Source organism: Uranotaenia lowii, chromosome 3 (assembly GCF_029784155.1).
Source record: "Uranotaenia lowii strain MFRU-FL chromosome 3, ASM2978415v1, whole genome shotgun sequence".
Taxonomy (NCBI): domain Eukaryota; kingdom Metazoa; phylum Arthropoda; class Insecta; order Diptera; family Culicidae; genus Uranotaenia; species Uranotaenia lowii.
Window position 1 is genome coordinate 210,529,051 of NC_073693.1, and position 21,100 is coordinate 210,550,150.

The 21,100-nt window shown below is 35.1% G+C and overlaps 1 protein-coding gene across 3 annotated transcripts; it reads right to left on the reverse strand.

Moving 5' to 3' along the window:
• Positions 1–3,563: 3,563 nt before the first annotated feature.
• On the reverse strand, positions 3,564–19,666 carry LOC129757867 (uncharacterized). Of its 3 annotated transcripts, none has more exons than XM_055755219.1 (4): positions 19,414–19,666; positions 19,170–19,321; positions 4,981–5,088; positions 3,564–4,067 (listed from the first exon to the last, which is right to left on the reverse strand). In XM_055755219.1, the coding sequence occupies exons 1-4, from the start codon at positions 19,591–19,593 to the stop codon at positions 3,806–3,808; spliced, it is 702 nt and encodes a 233-aa protein (XP_055611194.1). In that variant the 5' UTR covers positions 19,594–19,666; the 3' UTR covers positions 3,564–3,805. The 3 variants fall into 3 exon arrangements, with proteins under 3 accessions (XP_055611194.1, XP_055611196.1, XP_055611195.1); XM_055755221.1 differs by having other exon boundaries at positions 3,564–4,809; XM_055755220.1 differs by having other exon boundaries at positions 3,564–4,854.
• Positions 19,667–21,100: the final 1,434 nt, after the last annotated feature.

A 21,100-nucleotide genomic window follows, 5' to 3' on the forward strand; every position in this document is an offset into this window, starting at 1 on the left:
ACAGTGTGATGATGTAAACATTTGTACCGTGTTTACCATCATCAGCTGTCATCATCAATCATCACCGCTATTGTTTCAATTGCGAATAGACTCAAAGCATGCGGAACCAAAACAAACTGTTTCGGTTTCGCCGACGGAGTGGCAGATTTCCTCTGCCGAAACCGTAAGTATCAACATCTCCCCTCAATTCGCAGACTGAGAATGCTAAACAGCTTCGCGTGCCTCGCCCCAGCTAGCTGATCCTCAGTACATATGTGTCTCAAAGGAAGCTGACCGCTTCTCACGATCTCCCTGATGAATGCATACTTCACATCCAGATGCTTCAACTGCTGATGAGTCTGCGTCTCTTCCAGATACTGGATGCAAGGGTTGGTGTCTTCCATTAACGTGAAAGGAGTGCTAACCACACTAAATTCACCAAGGAAGTTTGTTAACCACAAACCTTCCTTGACCGCGTGGCAAGGGGCTCCTATCTTAGCTGTCGACGACAGACTGACCGTCTGCTGACGTTTCGTTGACCACGAAACTAGATTCCCGATGTCTCTTCGTGTTCGCGTTTCTGCGGTATACCAACGCCATAACGATCATACGTCGTAGAATACGCTGCAGGCCTCGCCAGTGGCTATCCGCTGGGCTGGCCTGGTATTTACTAAGTGCGCTAACCGCTGCAAGAATATCTGGTCTCGATGATATCGCCAGATACTGCAAACAACCGATAAATTCTTTGAACGGCTTTTCGGTGATAACCTCACAATCGTTCATCTTCGTCCAGTGAACGTTCATGTCACGAAATCTGTGACCTAGGGTAAGCCAACCGCCTCCCCTGCCGCGAACTTCTCCAGGGCTTTTTCGGTAGCTGTCTTACAGAAGACCCATTTGTACGAGAAACAGAATGGGTTTCCTGTAACATGGGTTAAGCTAACCGCTTCCCAAATCTCGCTCTCATCCAGGGCTGCTTGATAGTTGCTTAGTACGCTAACCGCAGCACTGATATTCGGCCTCGAAAACTGCAAACAACCGATCAAATCGTTGAACGGCTGCTCAGTGATAACCTCACTTCGTTCAGCCCGAATCTCGTTCGATTCATGGCTGCGGTGGTCTTCCGGAAAAAGCAGTCTTCTTTTAGCCCTTAAGCTTGCTGACGATTCGGAACTGCACTTCCTCATCATTAGCGGCTACGTTAGCCACGTTGCGTTGAGTATCTTCTCCTGTTCGCTGACTGTGTTTCTGGGCCGGTTCGGGATTGACGGAATCTTGATCATCATCGTCATCTTCGTCATCGCTACTCTCGTAGTCGCTCTCGTCTTGCGCCATGCGCTGACCGGCACCGGAATCGATGATTCGTTGATTCCGGTGGCTGATAACCTCGGCACGCGAACTAACAGAGTTTCTTTGTTGCTTTCTGGTAACCCCAGAAAAGCATCCTCTTGCAGCTATCTTCGCGTTTCGGTTCAAAGTCTTCATATCGCGATGACTTCGAGCATCTGCACTTTTGGCAGGAATCGGCAGCAAGAATTGGTTGACTCCGATAGCGACTAACCGTCGCCGAAACCACCTCCTTCGAATCACCCGAAACATCAACCATCCGCCGAAAATAAGCTTGCGCATGCTAACCGCAGCGCAGCTACTAAGCATAAGAATAATCGTCTCGACTTGCAGCTTCATGGCTTTTCGCTCCGTTACTTTAATGCTTCGAGGGCTCCATAAACCGGAGGGCAATGTGGCAACTCCAGTGAAACCTTCTGGCTGACCTGGAGCATCTCGTGGCCTCTGCGCTGACGATCCTTTGCGCTGGTGATCCACTGCGCATGGGTCAGCTCATAAATGCTGACCATAGCGCATAACAAAAGCACGAGAGTAACCCTCTCGGCTATCAGCAACAACCAATTAATCAGGGGTGTTGCTGCAGCTGGACCTGTCCATCTCTGCGCATCCCTGGGACTCCTCCCGGCCGTCGATCGTGAACTCACGCTCCCCGGACTCGACCTTTGGTGAAACCTTCTGGCTGGCCTGGGACATCTGGCTGGCTGGCCGTGGACTTTTGGCTGCCTGGTCTCTGCCCTGGCTGGTCCATCTCCGCTGGCTCGGGGACCACGAACCTAAATTGAGTTGTTTGGCTTCACAGTGTGATGATGTAAACATTTGTACCGTGTTTACCAAGGGACTGAAATAAACGGAGAATCATCGTCAATGATCAAACAAATTTTGCAGCCGATGATTGAATTTGTTATGATTTGTTGCAATTTGTTAGAGAGAAGTAGAAGGTTTCAATTAAAATGAGAGAAACCGGTGCTCAGAGAGAGTGAAAATGTGCTAATTGTTGCAAATGTTGCGAATTGTTACAATTTGTTAAGCAGTTGTGGAATTTGATCATTACCATTCCAAATGCAAAGAGTTCTCTCTCCACTGCAATCCCTTGGTGTTTACCATCATCAGCTGTCATCATCAATCATCACCGCTATTGTTTCTATTGCGAATTGACTCGAAGCATGCGGACGGAGCGGCAGATTTCCTCTGCTGAAACCGAAAGTATCAACATTTTTTCTTCGTGTACAAACATAATTTTCTAACCCATGAATCAATGCACCACTGTTAATAATACTTCGATGAGTTAAGTTGGACATAAATATCAGAAAAAATGCTCAAATACTCCCAAAAAAATGTTAAGCATCGTTGGTTGATACGCTTCAGTAGGTTCGGATTGTTAAAAATTCTGTTCCAAAAGGCTTATGTAAATCAACAAGTAGTCGATAATTTTCGTAGTTCGATACAAATACATGAAATGAAAAGAGTGGATTCTTCTATTGTTCAGTTATACACTTGAATTCTCAGAGATTTTTTGATATGGAACTCTTTTAGCACGTTCTTTCCCAGCAAACATTTAACTATGTAGGTATACCGCAGAAACAAAAGGAATATAGAAACGCTTATACCAGAAGGAATAATTGTATTTAACTTACCAAAATAGCATATAGCTACAAAAGTGGAGGCGATATAGCGATAATGACTAGATTCCAAAACGGATTTACAAAGTCATTACGGCTACATCAAACATCAAGCAAATATACAATCATGAACAACTTGAGGCGAACGAAAAAAAAAACGGATCTGGCCGAGAATCGAACATTCCACCGAGTCAGCTCGTCAGCGCCTTACCACAAGGCCAGCTCATTAGTTGTTTGAGAGTTGAGCTGAAGCTCTATAACAGATGTTGAAGTTCCATCACGCATATTCCGTTCGAAGCGAGAAGAGAGGAAGAGACCCGATTGAGTGTTAATATAAGTCCCACCCGTTCGACATAAATCTGAACAAATTGATGCTTTTGACTACATATTTACGAACCAAGTTATTATTTGCTCGATTTGAAATATTTTGCGGAAGGAGTCGTAATGTATCATGGAAAATCACTCAGAACAAACATTTGTACGATAGCCACGAACAATCTTAATTTAAACGACTTATGTTGTTATTTCTATTTCAATTATATTTTTCTTAACTTCAATATGACATAAATGAATAGGTTTTCGAAAAAAAAAAACAATTATTTTGATTTCTTTCACCGATGAGCTTTCATTCCATCGTCACCCATCACAATAAATCGTAAACCGGAAAAGGCGAAAATCACCCTTAGCGAATGTGAAAATTGCAGGGTGAATCTGTTTTATTGGCCATTCTTTCGAAGCGATACAATTGATGATTGACACAATGGTGCACTATAAAAAAAGTGAGACTAGCACGACTACTAGCTAGACGTTCGAATGTTCGATTGACTATCGCCTGACACGACAAAAAAAAACACAAACAGCTATCGGAACCATTCGGGATGTTTTCCAGCAATTACGGCGGGTCCATTCACAGCTACTTTGGCGGGAAAATGTAGTTTTGGTGGGAGTATACACAACAGTGGGTTAAGATTTTCTCCGCCCTTCTTCGTAGCCTCCATCAACCAGCAGGATTTGACTTTCTCGATAAGCGATTGAACGGGTGCTTTCGCCATATCGAATGAGGGGGCCATAAATGCATCGTTTCGCCGTTCCATCAAGTTATGCTGCCGTTGTTGTACATCGCTGGCTTTTCCGAGAAGATAGATGTTTAGTGTAGAGAATGATGATGATGATGATGACGACGACGACAATGATGTTAGTGGTTGGTTCAAGGGATTGCAGTGGAGAGAGAACTCTTTGCATTTGGAATGGTAATGATCAAATTCCACAACTGCTTAACAAATTGTAACAATTCGCAACATTTGCAACAATTAGCACATTTTCACTCTCTCTGAGCACCGGTTTCTCTCATTTTAATTGAAACCTTCTACTTCTCTCTAACAAATTGCAACAAATCATAACAAATTCAATCATCGGCTGCAAAATTTGTTTGATCATTGACGATGATTCTCCGTTTATTTCAGTCCCTTGGGTTGGTTACTGGCTCTTCTGTTTCGTGATGAGGCAAGGAACAGACAGTGATGCTTCATATCGGGAGATTTGAGCCGGTGTAAATAGAGCAAATTGATAAACGATACTACCGGAACAAAGTCGTATATCGCAAGAAAGGTCGGATGTTCTGGTATCGGGGAAGTTAACCGACAAGCATACAGCTAGTATAAGGAGTAAGGAAAGATATAGTAGAGAGCACTCCAGAGATATCCTTTTTCACCGGTCGCTGGCTGATGATGAGGTGCTGCTGTCTTCCGGTGCTGGTTCCAGCTCTGAAGGGATTTCCAGCTGTGAAATCGGGCAGTGATCGTCTAATTCTTGGCAGTCGCTCGATTTTAGATACGGGAAGTACATTTCGTCACCCTCCGGCAAGCTGTTGGAACCGATGGAAGGATCATCATCAATGGCGGCAGGTTTTCTGTGTATGCATACACAAACAATGACAGGAAACATAAGAGCAATTGTTAATAAAGCCGTCGAAAGTTAGCTGTTATGTGTATTTACATGGTGATGATGGGTAATGAACATTGCTTGAAATACTCACGTGAAAATCTTCCTGAACAGCTTGAGCATAAATCCACTTTTCGGAGTCATCACTTTGGACATTTCGCAGAATGTTCTCAGGATACAAGCCCGGCCATCAAATCCGTGACTGTAACGAAAAATAATCACAACTGAATATACTAAGCTGATAAAAAAACGAACACGAACACATACAGAATCTCAATGAAACTTGATGTTTCTTCGAAGAGATTCCTTTTACTTAATTCTAAGCGTACATCTTTCGAGGATATTAAGGCTAGCATCTCTCAAATGCTAAAACCACCAAACCACTTTTAAACCGTTTTTCTATAAGACTGGGAGAACTCCTATCTAAGGATAAAGCCGCTCTTCCCTTTAAGGGATACTCAGTATGATAGTTCGTAGTGGATGAAAACTACCCCTTATTTCAAACGCTTTCTTTTAGTAGAAATTTTAGGCTTTGATTATGGAAAATTCGTTTGCTGGGAAATGAATGAAAACCAAATGTTTAATTTCACTTTGTTTATTAAAATTGCCAATAATTATTCGTCTTAAAAACATTTCTTGGAACAATCTTGGAATCAATCATTTTTCAATCAAAGATGATTGGAATCTTTCTTTACCCCGCGTAGATATTTTTTCAGCGTCCTATTAAGGACTGGTATTATCAGAAGAAACCTAAAATAGTATGAAAGATAAGATTTTAAATTGAAAACAAAATATATTCAATTAATTACCATCAAATTCCACCGCCATCCGGGGTTTCAAAAAGACTTTTTTTTTGTTTTTGTTGACCTCGTCGGTGATGTGCTGATGAAATAATATGAAAGAATGTAAATTCGGAAAAATATAATATAAACTTACAATAAAATGCTTACCACAATTTCTGTATAATTTATTCACCGAACAAATAAAATAACGCTTTGAATGAAACAATATCTAAAACAACCCCTTTTGAAGGAAATCGAGCTTTTCGAAATAAGGGGTAATATTGGTCGATGAATTGACCCGTTATTTGACGTGGAGGTTCTCAATAACGGGTCAATTTTACACCTTTAAGGGGTAGCCAATGTGAGCATCTTGAATAAGTGCATAATCTGGGCATATTAATGTAGAAAAATTATTTTGAGCTGTTCATGCCACAGTAATAAATTCTGTTCTTGACACGATGTTATTTTTTGTTTTCATAAAAGTAAGAAAATGATAAGAGGAAAGCCAAAAATCCACAGATATCAAAATGTTTAAAGTGTTTCATACTTCTAGATAAAAAAAACGAGCGGGGGCGCAACGAGCGAGGTGGTTAGACCAAGTGCAGCGTGATCTGGCGAACGTGGGGTGCCTGAGGAATTGGAGAACGGTTGCCATGGACCGAGTGAATTTTAGGAATTATGTTCGTCAATTTATGTCGTGAGACGGAATACTATGTAAATAAAATAAAAATAAATAAATAAATACTTCTAGATAAAACCCCGCGTTTTTTAATTTCATCTAGAAAATTGGAAAAATCGTTAATTTGAAAACATGCAAAATTTTCGGAAAAAAATTAAAAAATCGCAAAAAATCTTATGACTTATAAAAATTGAGAGAATATATTCGAAAAATAGTAGAGGAAAGTCGGGTAAGACGGACAGAGCGAGTAAAACGGACACTTTGAATATTTCGAAAATTGTGATGTTTGGCACAAAACTAATCATATCAATATATTTGCCTTAGTATATCAACACTTTCGAAACCCGCTGTTTATTTACATCATGTAAGGTCTCATAAACGTAAATAAAACAAACAAAAAATTTGAGAATCCATAATTGGTGTCATTTTTTTCTATTCAGAAAATAGTTCGTAACTCGCAACATTTTCGAAAACTTCAACCGTTTCATAGGTGGAGTGTTTATTACGGGGAACTGAAATGAAGGGAGAAAATTCGTCAATGATAACACAAATTGTGCAGCCAATGATTGAATTTGTGGTAATTTGTGGCAATTTGCTAGAGAAAATTAAAAGATTTGAGTTCAAATGAGAGAAACCAGTGCTCAGAGAGAGTGAAAATGTGCAAATTGATGCAAATCCGAGATATTAACCAAACAGTAGCGCTAAAAAGTGCTCCATACAAGAGTTTACAGAATTTGGGAAGCTTTTAGGAACAGGCATATAATTAAAAGGGAATTCGCTCCTAATGTTATTTTTTTAATAATTATTGGGTAAAATTTTGTCATGAACAGGTACTTGCAAGACACACCGACGAAAATATATTCGATTTTTTTTAAAGAAATTTTCGATAAATGTGCAAACAGTTCTCACATAAATGCAGACATTCCAAAAGTGCATTTTTCATAAATGAAATACCACTCTTAAATAAATCTATTAAAAAATCTAAACCATTTTAAATCTTCTTCCAGTACAAAAAACAACTCAAACACTCCATTGATTCCAGAAAAAACATCAAATTTGTTACTTTGGTTGACAGCAAACAGGATAAAATTCCAGTTTTTTCAACCAGGTTTTTCCTTGTTAGAATGCTTTCCAAAACAGAACTTTCGTAAATTTAGCTTACAAATATCTCCACTTTTTGAATGAATGTTTTTGTGAAAATATCACTTTTTCATTCAAAAACTTTTAAAATACTTAGGTGTGTTTTCAATTGCAAGAAAAACACCAGCTATCAATATTTTTTCATAAAATATTTTAAACACTTGAAGAAGACCTAAAAGTTGATTCGACTTACTGATCTCTGAAGTAAAAAGCCGTAGTAAAATGAGTTTTAAATTCATCGAAAATTTACACCCTTTTGTTTACCTTTTTTCCTAACTACAAAACGTCAAACATTTACCTGGTATCGCGGATTGTTGCAATTTGTGAAGCAGTTGTGGTATTTTGATCATTACCACTCCAAATGCAAAGAATTCTCTCTTGATTTCAATCCCTTGGTTTATTAGGCTTCTTTTTAACCACGCACCGGAAGGAAAATCAACGAATTTTGGTCAAAATGTTTAAGAAACGAACACTTTGAAAAACAAAAATAAGTTGCGTCAGCGGGTAAGACGGACACCTAATGGTAGGGTAAAACGAACACATAAGTTTCTCCAGGTATTTCAAAAATTTTCATCGATTTGATCCTCCATATGATTTCTAAAGACCTCGGAAAGACCAATTGTCGGTCGAAAAGCACCCACAGTCTCAAACAATCCATAAAAACTGTAAAAACAGGATCCCCGGTGAAGAAAGCGCCTTTAAAAAACGGAATTCCAAAACCACACTGTTTCGCTTTTGGACTCAGACCAATTTGATCCATTTCTGTTTTAAAACGTTCTCAAATAAAAATTTGTACGTTTACAACATTTTTTCTATTTCTACGCAGTGTCTGTTTTACCCGAAGTGTAGTTTGCAAGGATGTTTTAGATTGCTATAAAACCAGTCTTGATGGATGAAATTTACTACAAGAAAACTGTGATGAGAAAAGCAATATTTGATTTTCTATTGCGATTCTACCTTAGGGTGTCCGTCTTATTCGACTTTCCCCTATTACATAAAATCAACCACTAAAATTGTTGAAATTAAAGTTGATATTGAGATCTTGTTTTTATTTTTCCTTTTGATCGAAAAAAATAATCTATGAAAAACATTAGGGTAAGTTCGTGTACTTTTGACAAAAATAAACAATCTTGATTTTTTTTTTACCACATTTTTACATACACGAATGCCTCCAAAATGCTAATTTATAGAATCAAGCATGATCAAAAGGTTGAAATTTATTTTTGGATTTATATACTTCACCATCCTTGTGGTTACCCGTGTCTAAGTTTAAACAATCTTTTTTTAGGTTTTATTTTTGACACTTTACCAGCATTAAAAGTTTAAACAATCGATAAACAGTGATAAGTATGAAAACCTCCAGAAATCATCAAAAAAGATGAAATATTTTCATCAAAGAAATTTTATTTTGTTTCTGGGTAGATTATTTAAAATTTGGGATTAAATGTCAGAAGAAAGTCTAATTTGTTTCCTAGTTTAAAATCTCTGTTCATGAAGTCCTCACATTCAAAATATAAAGAACTAAATCCTTAAGAAAAGCGAAAGATTTTTTTTTTCAGAATGGAACCCCACAAATGCTCTAAATTTCAGATTACTTTGAAAAAAAAATATGTAAAAGATTAATTTTCAATGTAAAAAAACATACTGATTATTAAAAATTTATACAATCAATAACTGAGTTGGTAGAAAAATATTTCTAGTCATGATACAATCAGTGATGCAAAGTTCTATTATAGATTATTCAAATGAAATATTAATCACTCTAATATTCTAACTCTTTTCTCTCATTCCGTTTCACTTTGATGTCTGCTACAAAGTTGTAGCCAGAGAAATTTCCTATTTAATCATGTTATTGACATACGTATTTGAATTAAGGCTAAAGGTAAGACGAGCGTTTTCGCAGTGATTTGTATGAATTGTATGAATTGTATGAATTGACCGAGTGAATTTTAGGAATTATGTTCGTCAAGTTATGTCGTGAGACGAAATACTATGTAAATAAATAAATTGTATGATTTTGTCTTTGAAAAACCCCTAAAAAGGTAAAAAATTTAAAAAAATAAATGAATTGTTCAAGAACCTCCGATCGATGATTTCAAATTTGGGCTCAAATGAAAGGAAAGTCCCAATAAAGTTTTCTCCTAGAGACATCGTGCTTTGCCGTCTTAGGACAACTACAAATAAAAAAAAAACATTATTAAAACCGATGCCCATCCTATACTTAAGCAAAGCTACTATCAAGCTTACATTTGTACAAGTTAGACCACGATTATAAACTAAGTTTACCCGGTTTTAACCGGACTTTGTCTGATTTTCATGGAAAAAAATGGAAAAGCTTGTTTCAGCCCAGTTCCCGGATATCTAAAAAAACCCAGATTTTGCTTGGTACCAAAAACTCAAATTTAGATAACATAATTAATGGTTTATGCGACATTTAACAAAATCTTTTGAGCTTGTTAAACTCGCAAACATTTTTTGGAACTATAAGATTACATTTGAATGCCGCTGATACGCTTTGATCGAGAATAATGTTTTCATGTGCTTACCAAGCCCATGCGATCGGCCTTTTTTCGGAGTTTTTTTTTTCAAGTAAAAATTTCACCGCAGTATCGGGAAATTACTTGACCTTAAAAGGCGTTTAAAAATAAGTATGTATTAACAAGCTAGTCATAAATTTGGCTCGCCTCCGTCTGAATTCAATCTTAAACCACCCTACACGTCAGACATTGCATTTAATGACACTATATGACGTTCACGAATTGAAACTTATTTCTAATTGTAAATTCAACCTTAAGTTTAGGAACTCTTAACTTGATGGTCCATTAAATTAGCAAAACTGATATTAAATCTAATATCCTCTTCTTCATGACTTAAAATTTTTATTCAAAAAAATTTTTATGTCATTACAAATGTTATGCTGATATGAAATATTCTTCGAGAAACCACTTTCAGCCTAAATTAAAAAAATTCCTTTTTCTTCTCAATGCTCAACATCAAATATAGAAAGGACTGATAAATTACCCAAGTTCACCGAATTAACATTCTTCAGAGATGCATTGAATTAAAAATGTAATTTTGGGATATTTGGCCTGAAATTAAATATGCAATTTTTCTATCAGCTTTTGTTATTGAAATAACTTTTGAAAAAAGGTAAAAATTATTTAAGAAAGTTCTGCTCTTTTTTGACAAAATTTTAAAACGTAGGGTAAGTGTACCTAAGACAATGGCTTAAGGAAGCTTTTTTCATTAATTCAATAGAATTGCCTTGCATGTTGATTTGAAACTGATATTTATTCATTAAACTTTATTTCGAATACTGTTTTATGAAACTACGTAGGAAATAGATCAATCCATTACGTACTTTTGAGTCAATTTATGATTTATTTTTCTCATTCAAGTTCCTCCATTGTCGTACCAGGTCCCTAATTCCGTCGTACAAGGACCCCGGAATTGTCTCAATTTATTCCACCTTCTTCAGAAATACATTTAAAATTTTGCGGTTGCGGTTCATGCAAAAAGCATTAGCTTACATCGAACGGATCAACCGCGCAGTATAACAGCAGAAGTTCTCTCGGGTAATCGGGTAACCAGTCGCAATAAGCTATGAAACTAGGATAGCTTTATTCTAAACAAGTCTACCATTGCTTGGCTAATGCATCTGCAGGCAGCAAAAAAATATACCTTCTATTCAATTATACCGAAATTGTCTCAAACTATTCCTCCCTCATAAGGTATAGATTTGAAATTTTGCGGTTGCGGTTCATGCAAATGCTATTATTTACTTCGCACGAATCAACCGCGCAGGATAACTGCAAAGTTCGAATGAGATCTAAGTCGCAATAAAATGGACTTGCCAAGAAATCCCAAGGTAGCGTTTTTGTATCTAGGTACCATTGCTTGGCTAAGGCAATTGCAGGCAGCACAATATTAGACCTTACAAATTGAATCCACCCTGCAAATGTATTTTGTACCAACACACTCTCCAACGGACTGGGCTGCCATGATCCAGGAATTGTCCGTTAAATAAGATTTTATAACATTCAAACAGACATTTTTCACAAATTACATGGCACAAATTTACAAAGTAATTGCATATATTCAAAGAACATCAACATTTTTAATAGTAGGGTGATTTGCCAATCGTTGTCCCCTAACCCATTGTTGCACAGCATGACTTAAATTGTCAATATTTCAGCTGTTTTTCAACTTTTTCTCAAAAATAATAATGAATCATGTTATTCGGAATGTTTTCTGATGAAATTAGGGTTTTGTGATATTTTCTGCTGATAAGTGTGTATCTTACGACAGTTTTAATTTTTCTTGTTTTTATCGCGCGGTTTTTGTGCTTATTGTTAACAAAAACCTTAACATTCCTTCTACGGCAAATAAGGTTTTACGTCAGAGCAAAACATTTTTCGTATCAGTTTTCTATACGAAACGTTTGTTGGACAATTTTAACACCATGATTTTGAAAAAAAAATTATGATCCATACTTAACTAGAAAATATGTTGGATCGTGCAACAATTGGTCCGCTCAATCTCCTCCTGCCCCATTGTTGTACATAGTTCTGCTGCAAAATTTGTTTGGAAATTTCAAATTCGTATACCTCCAATAACTTTGTTTGGTTGTTTTTACAGCTAAAAATAGCAATAAAAATTTTGGAAGCGATCGATTAAGTCCTGAGTTATAACAACGTATTTTAAATTAGTAAGGAGGCTTGTACAGAAAAATCCAAATTTTCTTTCAAAAACCATCAGAGAAAGTTCAAAAAACATAATTTTTTATTTTTTAAATATTTCTTAGTTCTTGCCATACATTGCATGTGAACAAAAACTTAACCATACTTTTACCCCAGAAATGATATGCATTGTCATACAAAAAATTTCAAATTGAAAAATATTTTTTTATTTTAGTGTTTTGACAGCTAATTTGAAAGCTGGTTAACCGGATGAAAATAAGAATCGCATTATACTGCTTTGAATAGCCAATAAGTGTAATGATTCAAAACTTTCGTAAAAACATGTCATGAAATTATTGAAAACTTCAGGAAGCAAATCCTGCAATTTTACAATACTTTTGAATGGATTACGATTTTTTATTTCGAAATAATTATAACTTTTTTCATGAAATACTTTGCTTCTTCTCATGCTGGAAAACAATTAATCTTAAGAATGGGCAAAACCAATTATTTAAAGACATTTCAAACTTATTTGAATTTCTTGTATATGCGAAAAGTTCTTCTTGCATACAAATTGTCATACAAAATTGAACACGTTCATTGACTACATGCAACTAAAACAACTCGAGTTGTCTATTGATATAACATGTTTTTTTTGCTGAATAAGTGGATATTTAATTATTTTCCACTCAGAATTTTCACATTTTCTTGCACTCAATGTTGATTTTTAATAAATAATTCAATAATTCAAAGACACTTTCTATATCCATAAGTTTATTTTTTCTACCGTCAAATCTTAAAAATGAAGTTTTGAAATTATTTAACTCGTTGAAAAAACTTATGTATGTATGAAAGTTGGGCAACTTGCATTGTCTGAAAAGTGTCAAAGTCAACTCAACTGCATTGGCTTTGAGAGACTACTTTTTTATCAGATTTATTTTAAATTACTTTATCGCGACCATTTACTCAACATTTTATGCAAATAATCTAAAAGCTGTTCTGAAAAAATCTGTTTCTCTTATTTCGTGTCAACAAATCTAAAAGAATTTTTTTCCATGTCAACAGCGATCCCCTTGATATTTTTATTAATATTGTCAGAATATTGTACAGGAGGAAAACTACGACCCTTAATTCCAAAAACTAGAAGTCGAAGGTTGGAAGACCCGAAATATTACTTATCTGACGTGCAATTTTCTCAGGAATTCGAATCTGCCGTCGAATGTCTATGTGAAGTTTTATTTGGCCCTTATCATCCAGAAAAATAAACAGTCATAGCTTTGTGAAACTTAATTTGATCCAAAACAGTTTTCCAGCCGGAAAACTCTTGGGAAGCATTTCTTTGTTATGTGATTGTTTCCTGAAGATTGATGAAATGCTATAGAGGTTACATTAATTACAAATAAACCCACTTATATGAAAAAGATATTTAAATCAATTAACTTTTAAAAAAAATTCTTATACAAAATTGTATATCATGAGCATAAATCAGTCAAACGATCTGAAACTTTGGGCGTGGTTGTGTCCATTTTCAAGTTTTAAATTGAGATCCATTATGTAAAAATCGATCGACTTCCAAGTGAGTCCTAAAACATTTGTTTTATAAAATCGCATCTTCTTCATGGGGGTAAAAGGGGGCAAAACAGATCACGTTCTCTAATCTTTTCAGCTGTTAATAGCCACTTAAAAATAAGCATTAAATACCTTTCAGTTCATTCTATGGGATTTCAAAGACATAAAATTTTATGTTGGTAGGACATATAAAGAAAAAGGCTCAACACTGGGTAAATAAAGTTAAATAACACTCCACTCAAATGGCTTCGGGTAAATTAAGAGGTGGATTTGAGTTTCTGAGAAAACTTCACGTGTGATAAATGCTATTCCAGACACTCAAACCGGCGGATTTGTGTTTTTTGGGGCCGAATTGGAATTTGAAAGTGCATTGGATCATATGGAAGACCCCCCCCCCTCATAAGGGGCCGTCTAAAAATTAGATTGCATTTGAACTTGAAGTTCTTAATAAGCTTCCGTAACAAATATCAGCCTATTCGACCTCATGGTGACGGATTTTTAAAATGTGCAACCATTGGAAAAAATCGGACAACATTATGCACGACACAAAATTTGCCCGTGCAACTATTGGGCACAGACAACCTTTTTTAAATAATTTTTTCAATTTTTATGTTACTTTTTTAAAAAACTTGAACTTTTGGATCTTGTTGACCAATCCTGTATGAGTGCATCGACTAAAAAAATCGAGTGAATTTGGTTGAAATGACTAAAATACAGCATAAACACCAAAATCATGTGCTTAGCTGTGCAACGATTGGCAAATCACCCTACTATATGATTTTCTACGCAATGAGACTGAATAGTAAGACATTTGAGGAGAGGCAGAATCACACTTGCGTTTTGTCAACATGTGTATTCTTATGCATGTGGGAACCCTGGCGAAGGATATCGACACAAAGCAAAGCCACGTTGATGCGTGTAATGCTTATTAGACTGATTCAGCTCATCTATTCAAGTTTTTTTGCGAGCGATAAAAGTTTTTGCAAGAATGTTTTTTTTTTAAATTGACGCTTCGTTATAATAACATTTCGTTGTTTGGGTTCAAATTTTTGGGAAATGACGTAGAGTAATCCAACTGAAATTAAACTTTTCGACTTTTTTTATTCAAATTGTAATATGTCAAAAACGACAAAACATCTTTAGTTGAAAATTTACTGAGAATTTATAAAAATGCAGCAAACATGAGTCAAGTATAAAAACTTACATGGTAGAAATCAGAATATAAGCGGGTTTGATTTTGTTGAATTTTGAACGACTATATGTACAAAAAATCATATCTACCGATTTTTTATTCAAACTTGTATTGAGATCCAATCCAGAGACTCATGAATTCTTATTTCAAAGTTTAAATGATTCATTCAACCAAATTCTCTTGTCATTTTGACCTTCAACGGGAATTTTTTTCATCGTTTTTCCATGCATCGTAAAGATTCAATAAAAATCGAGGTTTTCGGTCCAGGAATTGAAATTTTTTCCTCGAGTTGATCCCCATTTAGAGAATTTCTGAAAACTGGAGAAGTTTTAGTTTTAGTTTTCAAGGATCTCTCAGTGACCATTCTGTAGAGCAAAGCGTTTGGTCGTATGTGCGATATTGCAGTTTGAATGCAAGAAGCTTAAAAAGTCTAATTTTCAAATAATTGATCTATCTCAAGTTTCAAACACTTGAGAAAGGTTTAGTGTCATCAGATAATAGAACCAAAAATAATCAAATATTAAAATATGAAATAATTTTGAAGAAACAATTTCATTGAAGTTGAATGTTAGAAAAGTTTAAAGTTGGAGATATTCTTGCGTGCACTCAAACGTTTATTAAATTATGCACGATACTGTTAGTAAATAATTTGTAATACACCAACCACTAAGCTAAAAAATCCATCAATTCTTTGTTCATTTGAAACCATGCATTATAAGCAATGCTGAATACATTCAAGTAATTTATCAATATAAATAGACTTTTTGCACTTATCTCCCAGCGCATCAAGTTCCTAGCTTCAAAATAAACAAAATTACTGTATTGTGTTGTGATTACTTGGAAATCCATTATGTTCATTTTCTATGAGTCCGACTGTGTTCAGCAAAAAATAGTAAAAATGAACCGGTCTAATTCCAATTCTTGCAAAACGGTTCCCTATTCCTGTCGCAAAATTACGACGAATTATGGGGCCCGAGCGATTCAATTTCAATCGAATATTGACAAATTTATATAGTTCAGATTAGTTTGAAATCATTTTTCTAATTTTATTTCAACACTTTTCTGTCGAATTTTATGATTTTGATCGTTATATGCATTGACAGGAAGCGATAAAATAAAGAAACACGTTGGGGGAATCACTAAGTTCGTTTTACAATATGGCGGAGTGCAATAATTCAATTCACTTCGCGATTTCAATATCAAATAAATTAAAAAATAGTTTTAAAAGTTACAAATTTGTGATAGAAAATAAATTCACAAGCTTAAGTTTATCATGTGAAGTAGCCAATTAAAGTTTTTTTTTTTTCGTTTCGATTATAGTCGTTTTACCATCTTTATGGCATTCGCGACTTTATCAACGTTACAGTTGGCGGATCGTTATTGAAAAACTATCCGGTACAACTGTATTCGATATTTACTCTTGGGCTCGAACTCGCGGACATCGGCTCAGGAGACAACAGACTTGCTAACTGAGCTATATCACAAGCCCTAGCCAATTAAAGTGGAAAGTGATTTTTCGGCTCTAAAACATGCATTCTTGAATTGCGACGAATCAGAGGGATACGACGGAGGAGGGTACACCTACCCTATACATAATTTTTTTAAATAAATAATTTTTTAATCAATTATTTACTTTCCTCAAGATTTCATGTAATTTTGAGTTTAGCGAAAAAAGTTATAAAGGTTTTCTATTTGTTTACTTTTTCTCATTTCACGTATTTTTAATGAATTTTTAGACCAAATTTAATTTTAGATACTTTTAAATCAAAATCTCATCATTTGACAGGTTTCAACAAAATTGTAAAGTGAAATCATTTTTTTTTATTTTCTCTTTTCAAATATAGGTACAAGCTAGTAATTTTAGTAATTTTTTTTTTAATTTTCAACCTGTTGAATTTTTTGATCATGCACCATTATCGTTAAAACATTATTCCTTGTTAGAATGAAGTATAATAAACAAAATCAGAATCAGCAGAATTAGATTTCTTCTTAAATGTTGGTTTGATTGCAAAACAGATATCAATGATTGATTTCACTTAAGACTATAGTGCCCGTCCCGGGATTTCCCGGGAATTTGAAAAATTCGGGAATTCCCGATTCTTGGGAATCATAGTTTCATTCCAGGCATGTATGAAATTATTTGTCTGGAAAAGCCTGATAGCCTCCGGAACCATTTTTATGTTTTTTTTGAAAATGTACTCATACAAAACTCATTGAGGATATGCTAATTCCTGTGGCAGTAGACATTTGGCAGCCATTTAAATATGTAATTCGACTATGAAATATGTATTTCCACTCCGTTTCCATTGAACGAAAACTCACAACTCTTTGAAAAATTTATGAAAAATCGCGCAACAGGTAGGCAGTCTGTGTTTTCTCGAAAGTGTCATTTTTGCACTTTTTTCCCTCTGGCTTTGAAAGCTAAATGAATTTCAAAACTTAAAAATGACGAATACATAGTTTTTTTTTCATATGAAGAGCGAATATGTAAAGTGTGCAGAAGAAAGAAAACAGGTTGGAATAATCAAACAAATAAAAAGATTTTTTTTTATTAACCCCTAATTGCATGAATAAATTTTTCAGGTTCTTATTCAGGTTATTTTATAATTCGTTTGACTGCTTCATATTATTATTGTTGAAAAAAGTTTGATTAATTTGATAAGAAATAAGTTAAAAAACATTATGAAGAGTATATTTTGAACAAATTATGGGCTTGTATGCACTAAAGATTCGATAAGCTATGTATATTTGAATTGAAGTTCATATATTTTACATGTTTTTGGATATTTCCCGGGATCCCGGGAATTCCCGGGAAACAGGTAACCAGATTTCCCGATTCCCGGGAACGCAAAAATGGCCGGGAAATGGACACTCTACTTAAAACTGACACTCTTTAAAACTCCATATTACCCAAACTAAACCTTTGTAGTCAAAATTTGACAAAAAAAATCGATTCAAGCATGCTAAAATCTAAAAAATCAATCATTAAAACATACGCACCAAAATGCTTTTCCCTTGAATCTTCAATTAAATTCTATAAATATGTTTTTACAATGCCAAGACGTGTTTTTTGAAAATATCCCTCTTATTAAAATGGTAAAAATGTCATTTTAATCTTCATACGTTAATTCTATATTCAAATGAATTTTTGGAATTTATAAGTACAGTTTTTTTCAATTTTTAAATGATTTTACCAAATTTTAAACTCTAACTATTCAAATTTTTAGGAATACTTTTGATAAGTTTTCCTATGTTTTTCAATTCTGAGTTTTAATTTCTAAAGACATAAACCTCTAAGTTTTCCTTATAAAAAAAATAATTTTTCATATCGCGATTATTTATTTTCAAATTCAATACACTAAATTGGAATTTATTAATCAACCCTTCAGTTTAAAATGAAGAAAAGAATTCTAAATTAAGATGATTATAAAAAATAATTATTATAATTAATCATTTTTGGTATTGTTATTATTTTTAAAGAAATTTGAATTTCGTTAAAAATAAACTGTGAAAGCAAATTCATTTCCATCGTTTGGATTTTTAAGTAGTTATCTTCAATGCCAAATTTTGAGCCTTGGAGATGGAGATATTTTGATGAATAAACTGAAACACTGTCTTTTTTTTTAAACCTAATATATCACCTGTTGCTCGAGGTGTTTGGTTAAGTATATATGAAACAGCTTAGCTTGGTTGGCGAAATGGATGACAGAAATATATCCACACCTAGAATTCAAAGTCTATTCGATTTTTTGTTGATTTTTCTCGATGATTTTAATCATTCCAGATTTCGCATTTTTCAACCCTCAATACTTTCAGCCTGACAAAATAAAAATTTAAGATGTGGTCCATCTCAAATAAAAACTTTTAAAAAAATATCAAAGTATTGTGGAATATAATTTGTTTTAAAAATTGTTGAAACTTAAGCGATTCGTGCATTTGCTTCTCAGAATTGTATAAAGGAAATACAATTATAATGAACCTATTTTAGCTGCAACTTTTTGGATTTTGTCCGATTTAGTTTAAAGAACGATGATTTGCGCAAATATTTTTAATTTGCTCAAATAATCATGAAAAATTAAATTACAGAAAAAAGCTTGTGCTTTTCTCACTACAAATAATTTTCATTAGCTTTGAAATCGTCTAAATTGAAACCCGAACTTAAATGCCTTGTCACTCAAGCCAAACATTAATTAATAAAACCAACACTCCAAATGGTACCGATACCAGAACAGACAAACTCACGCTTGAATCAGTTCCCCGATGGACTCGTGCAAGTCACGCTTGGTTATCATCAATCCTGGGGGATTGTTGTATTCCACATTCCACCGGAAGCCGTACGCGTGGGCCCAAATGTTGGTGATATCAATCATCCGGTCCTTAACGTTGGCCCGAGCCTGCACGGATTTGTGAAAGGAAATTCATTAGATATCCATCCGTATACGATTGCTTGCCTGGAGAAAAGCTCGCACATGGAGAAAATACTCACAAATCCTCTGGAAATCTCGCGGAAAATTATGTATCGCTTCCGTCGTCCATGCAGCGTTTGGGTCGAATTGTTGCTGAAGTCGGGCTGGCCAACTGCTAGCTCCTCCCCGGGACCGGATGCGGAAGTAAAGCAACAGACCACCACGACTGTGGCCACAAATAGAAGCCACCGTATGTGCATTGTAGGATGTTTTTGGTTTCTCTGGGTTCTATCGAAGGCAAAACGAGGGGCCCCACATTAAACCGCGCTTAAAATCCGACTAAGCTTGTTGATGAGCCGCATAGCGCAGTGGTCACCGAGGGCTTTACTTTCGTCAGTTTTCAACACGATATATTTGCCGAATCGATTCACGGAACTGCGGCAATTTCACTTTCTCTGGCCGATTTAATGCTCGAGAGATTCGAAAGAGTCCATTGAACTGCTCTTGATGAGACGGTTCTGGTGTTGGTAATTTGTACTTACAATGACCAACTGCTTTAGAATTAGACATCTATAAAAAAATTACCAACATGCTGAAATGGACACAAATATCAGTATGTATTCCAATCTATTTTTTTTTTCATTGTAATCCCGGTGCCTATCGACCGTTGTCTCGGGATTTTCATGTTGTTGTGATGCAAATAAACATACATATAAATTTCATGCTAATGTTTGCTTTGACACTTCAGACGATTGTGATTGTTTTTCTGGTTGAATTGGTCAATTGAATTGCCATCATCAGACAAGCACCTTTTGGCACGACAATCGAAATAACACAACCCTAGCCAAATCTAACTACATATAGCAAAAGGGGTTGACTGGCTAGTGGCACGCAAACCTCATCAGCCCAAGATTATACTACTGCTACAATAGGACCAAGTTCTATGCTATTTCAACATTTTCCGGTACTTTTTTTCTACATCGACAAACTTGTTAAATTAATTGAGATGTCAGCACGCGATTCCTATCATCGGAGGAAGTACCCTGCTTACATTGTCGATCATTTTATGTTGAAGCTAAATATGAGCATATGGACAAATCATTGTTGACGTTGTTGACAGGCACAGCATAAAGATTTCATTTACATTTCCCTGTGGAGATTGTTTTTTCAACTAGCGAAAGATAAACAACTTTGTCTAAAGCAGTGTCATTATTCGTATGCCACCCACATCAAGATGTGCGACTTGAATGGCGGAAATGCCAACAGTGGCTGACAAACTAAAATAAGACGAGTAGGGAGTTTACCACAAATCGGCTCACTTTTTCTATAGGGGCATTTCATTGAGTACATGTTCGAATGATTTAAATTTAAATTACTACATTTCATTGAGTACGTGTTCGAATGATTTAAATTTAAATTACTAAGCCTTATACGCATTAGAGTGTCAATTTGACATTATTGCAAGTTTGAATGCTTGTAACTTTTTCAGAAGCTTCAAAAAACAAAAATTTCTCCGGGGACCCCAAATGATTTAAAAAGTTTTTGAATATTGCATCTTTACTTTTTTTTATGGACGAACCCTGGAAGCCTGGACAGAAAAACTCCCTTTTCCGACTTAGAGTGTCAATTTGACACTCCAAAAGAAAAATCTATCTAAGTCGTTTGAATTATAATTAATTTCATATAAAACTTATCTCAAAAGGAACCGTGTAATGTCAGAAAAATATGTTTCGAACATTATATACACCTTTTTCTTGTTGTTCTTGT

What these genes read in the sequence shown, in the direction of transcription:
- LOC129757867 (XM_055755219.1), bottom strand. Translation starts at nt 19,593, where the DNA reads ATGCACATACGGTGGCTTCTATTTGTGGCCACAGTCGTGGTGGTCTGT. An exon ending in ATCGGGGAACTGATTCAAGC is followed by an intron (nt 5,089 to 19,169) that starts GTGAGTTTGTCT and finishes TTTTCGTTACAG; the next exon opens with TCACGGATTTGATGGCCGGG. An exon ending in CTGTTCAGGAAGATTTTCAC is followed by an intron (nt 4,068 to 4,980) that starts GTGAGTATTTCA and finishes CGGAAAAGCCAG; the next exon opens with CGATGTACAACAACGGCAGC.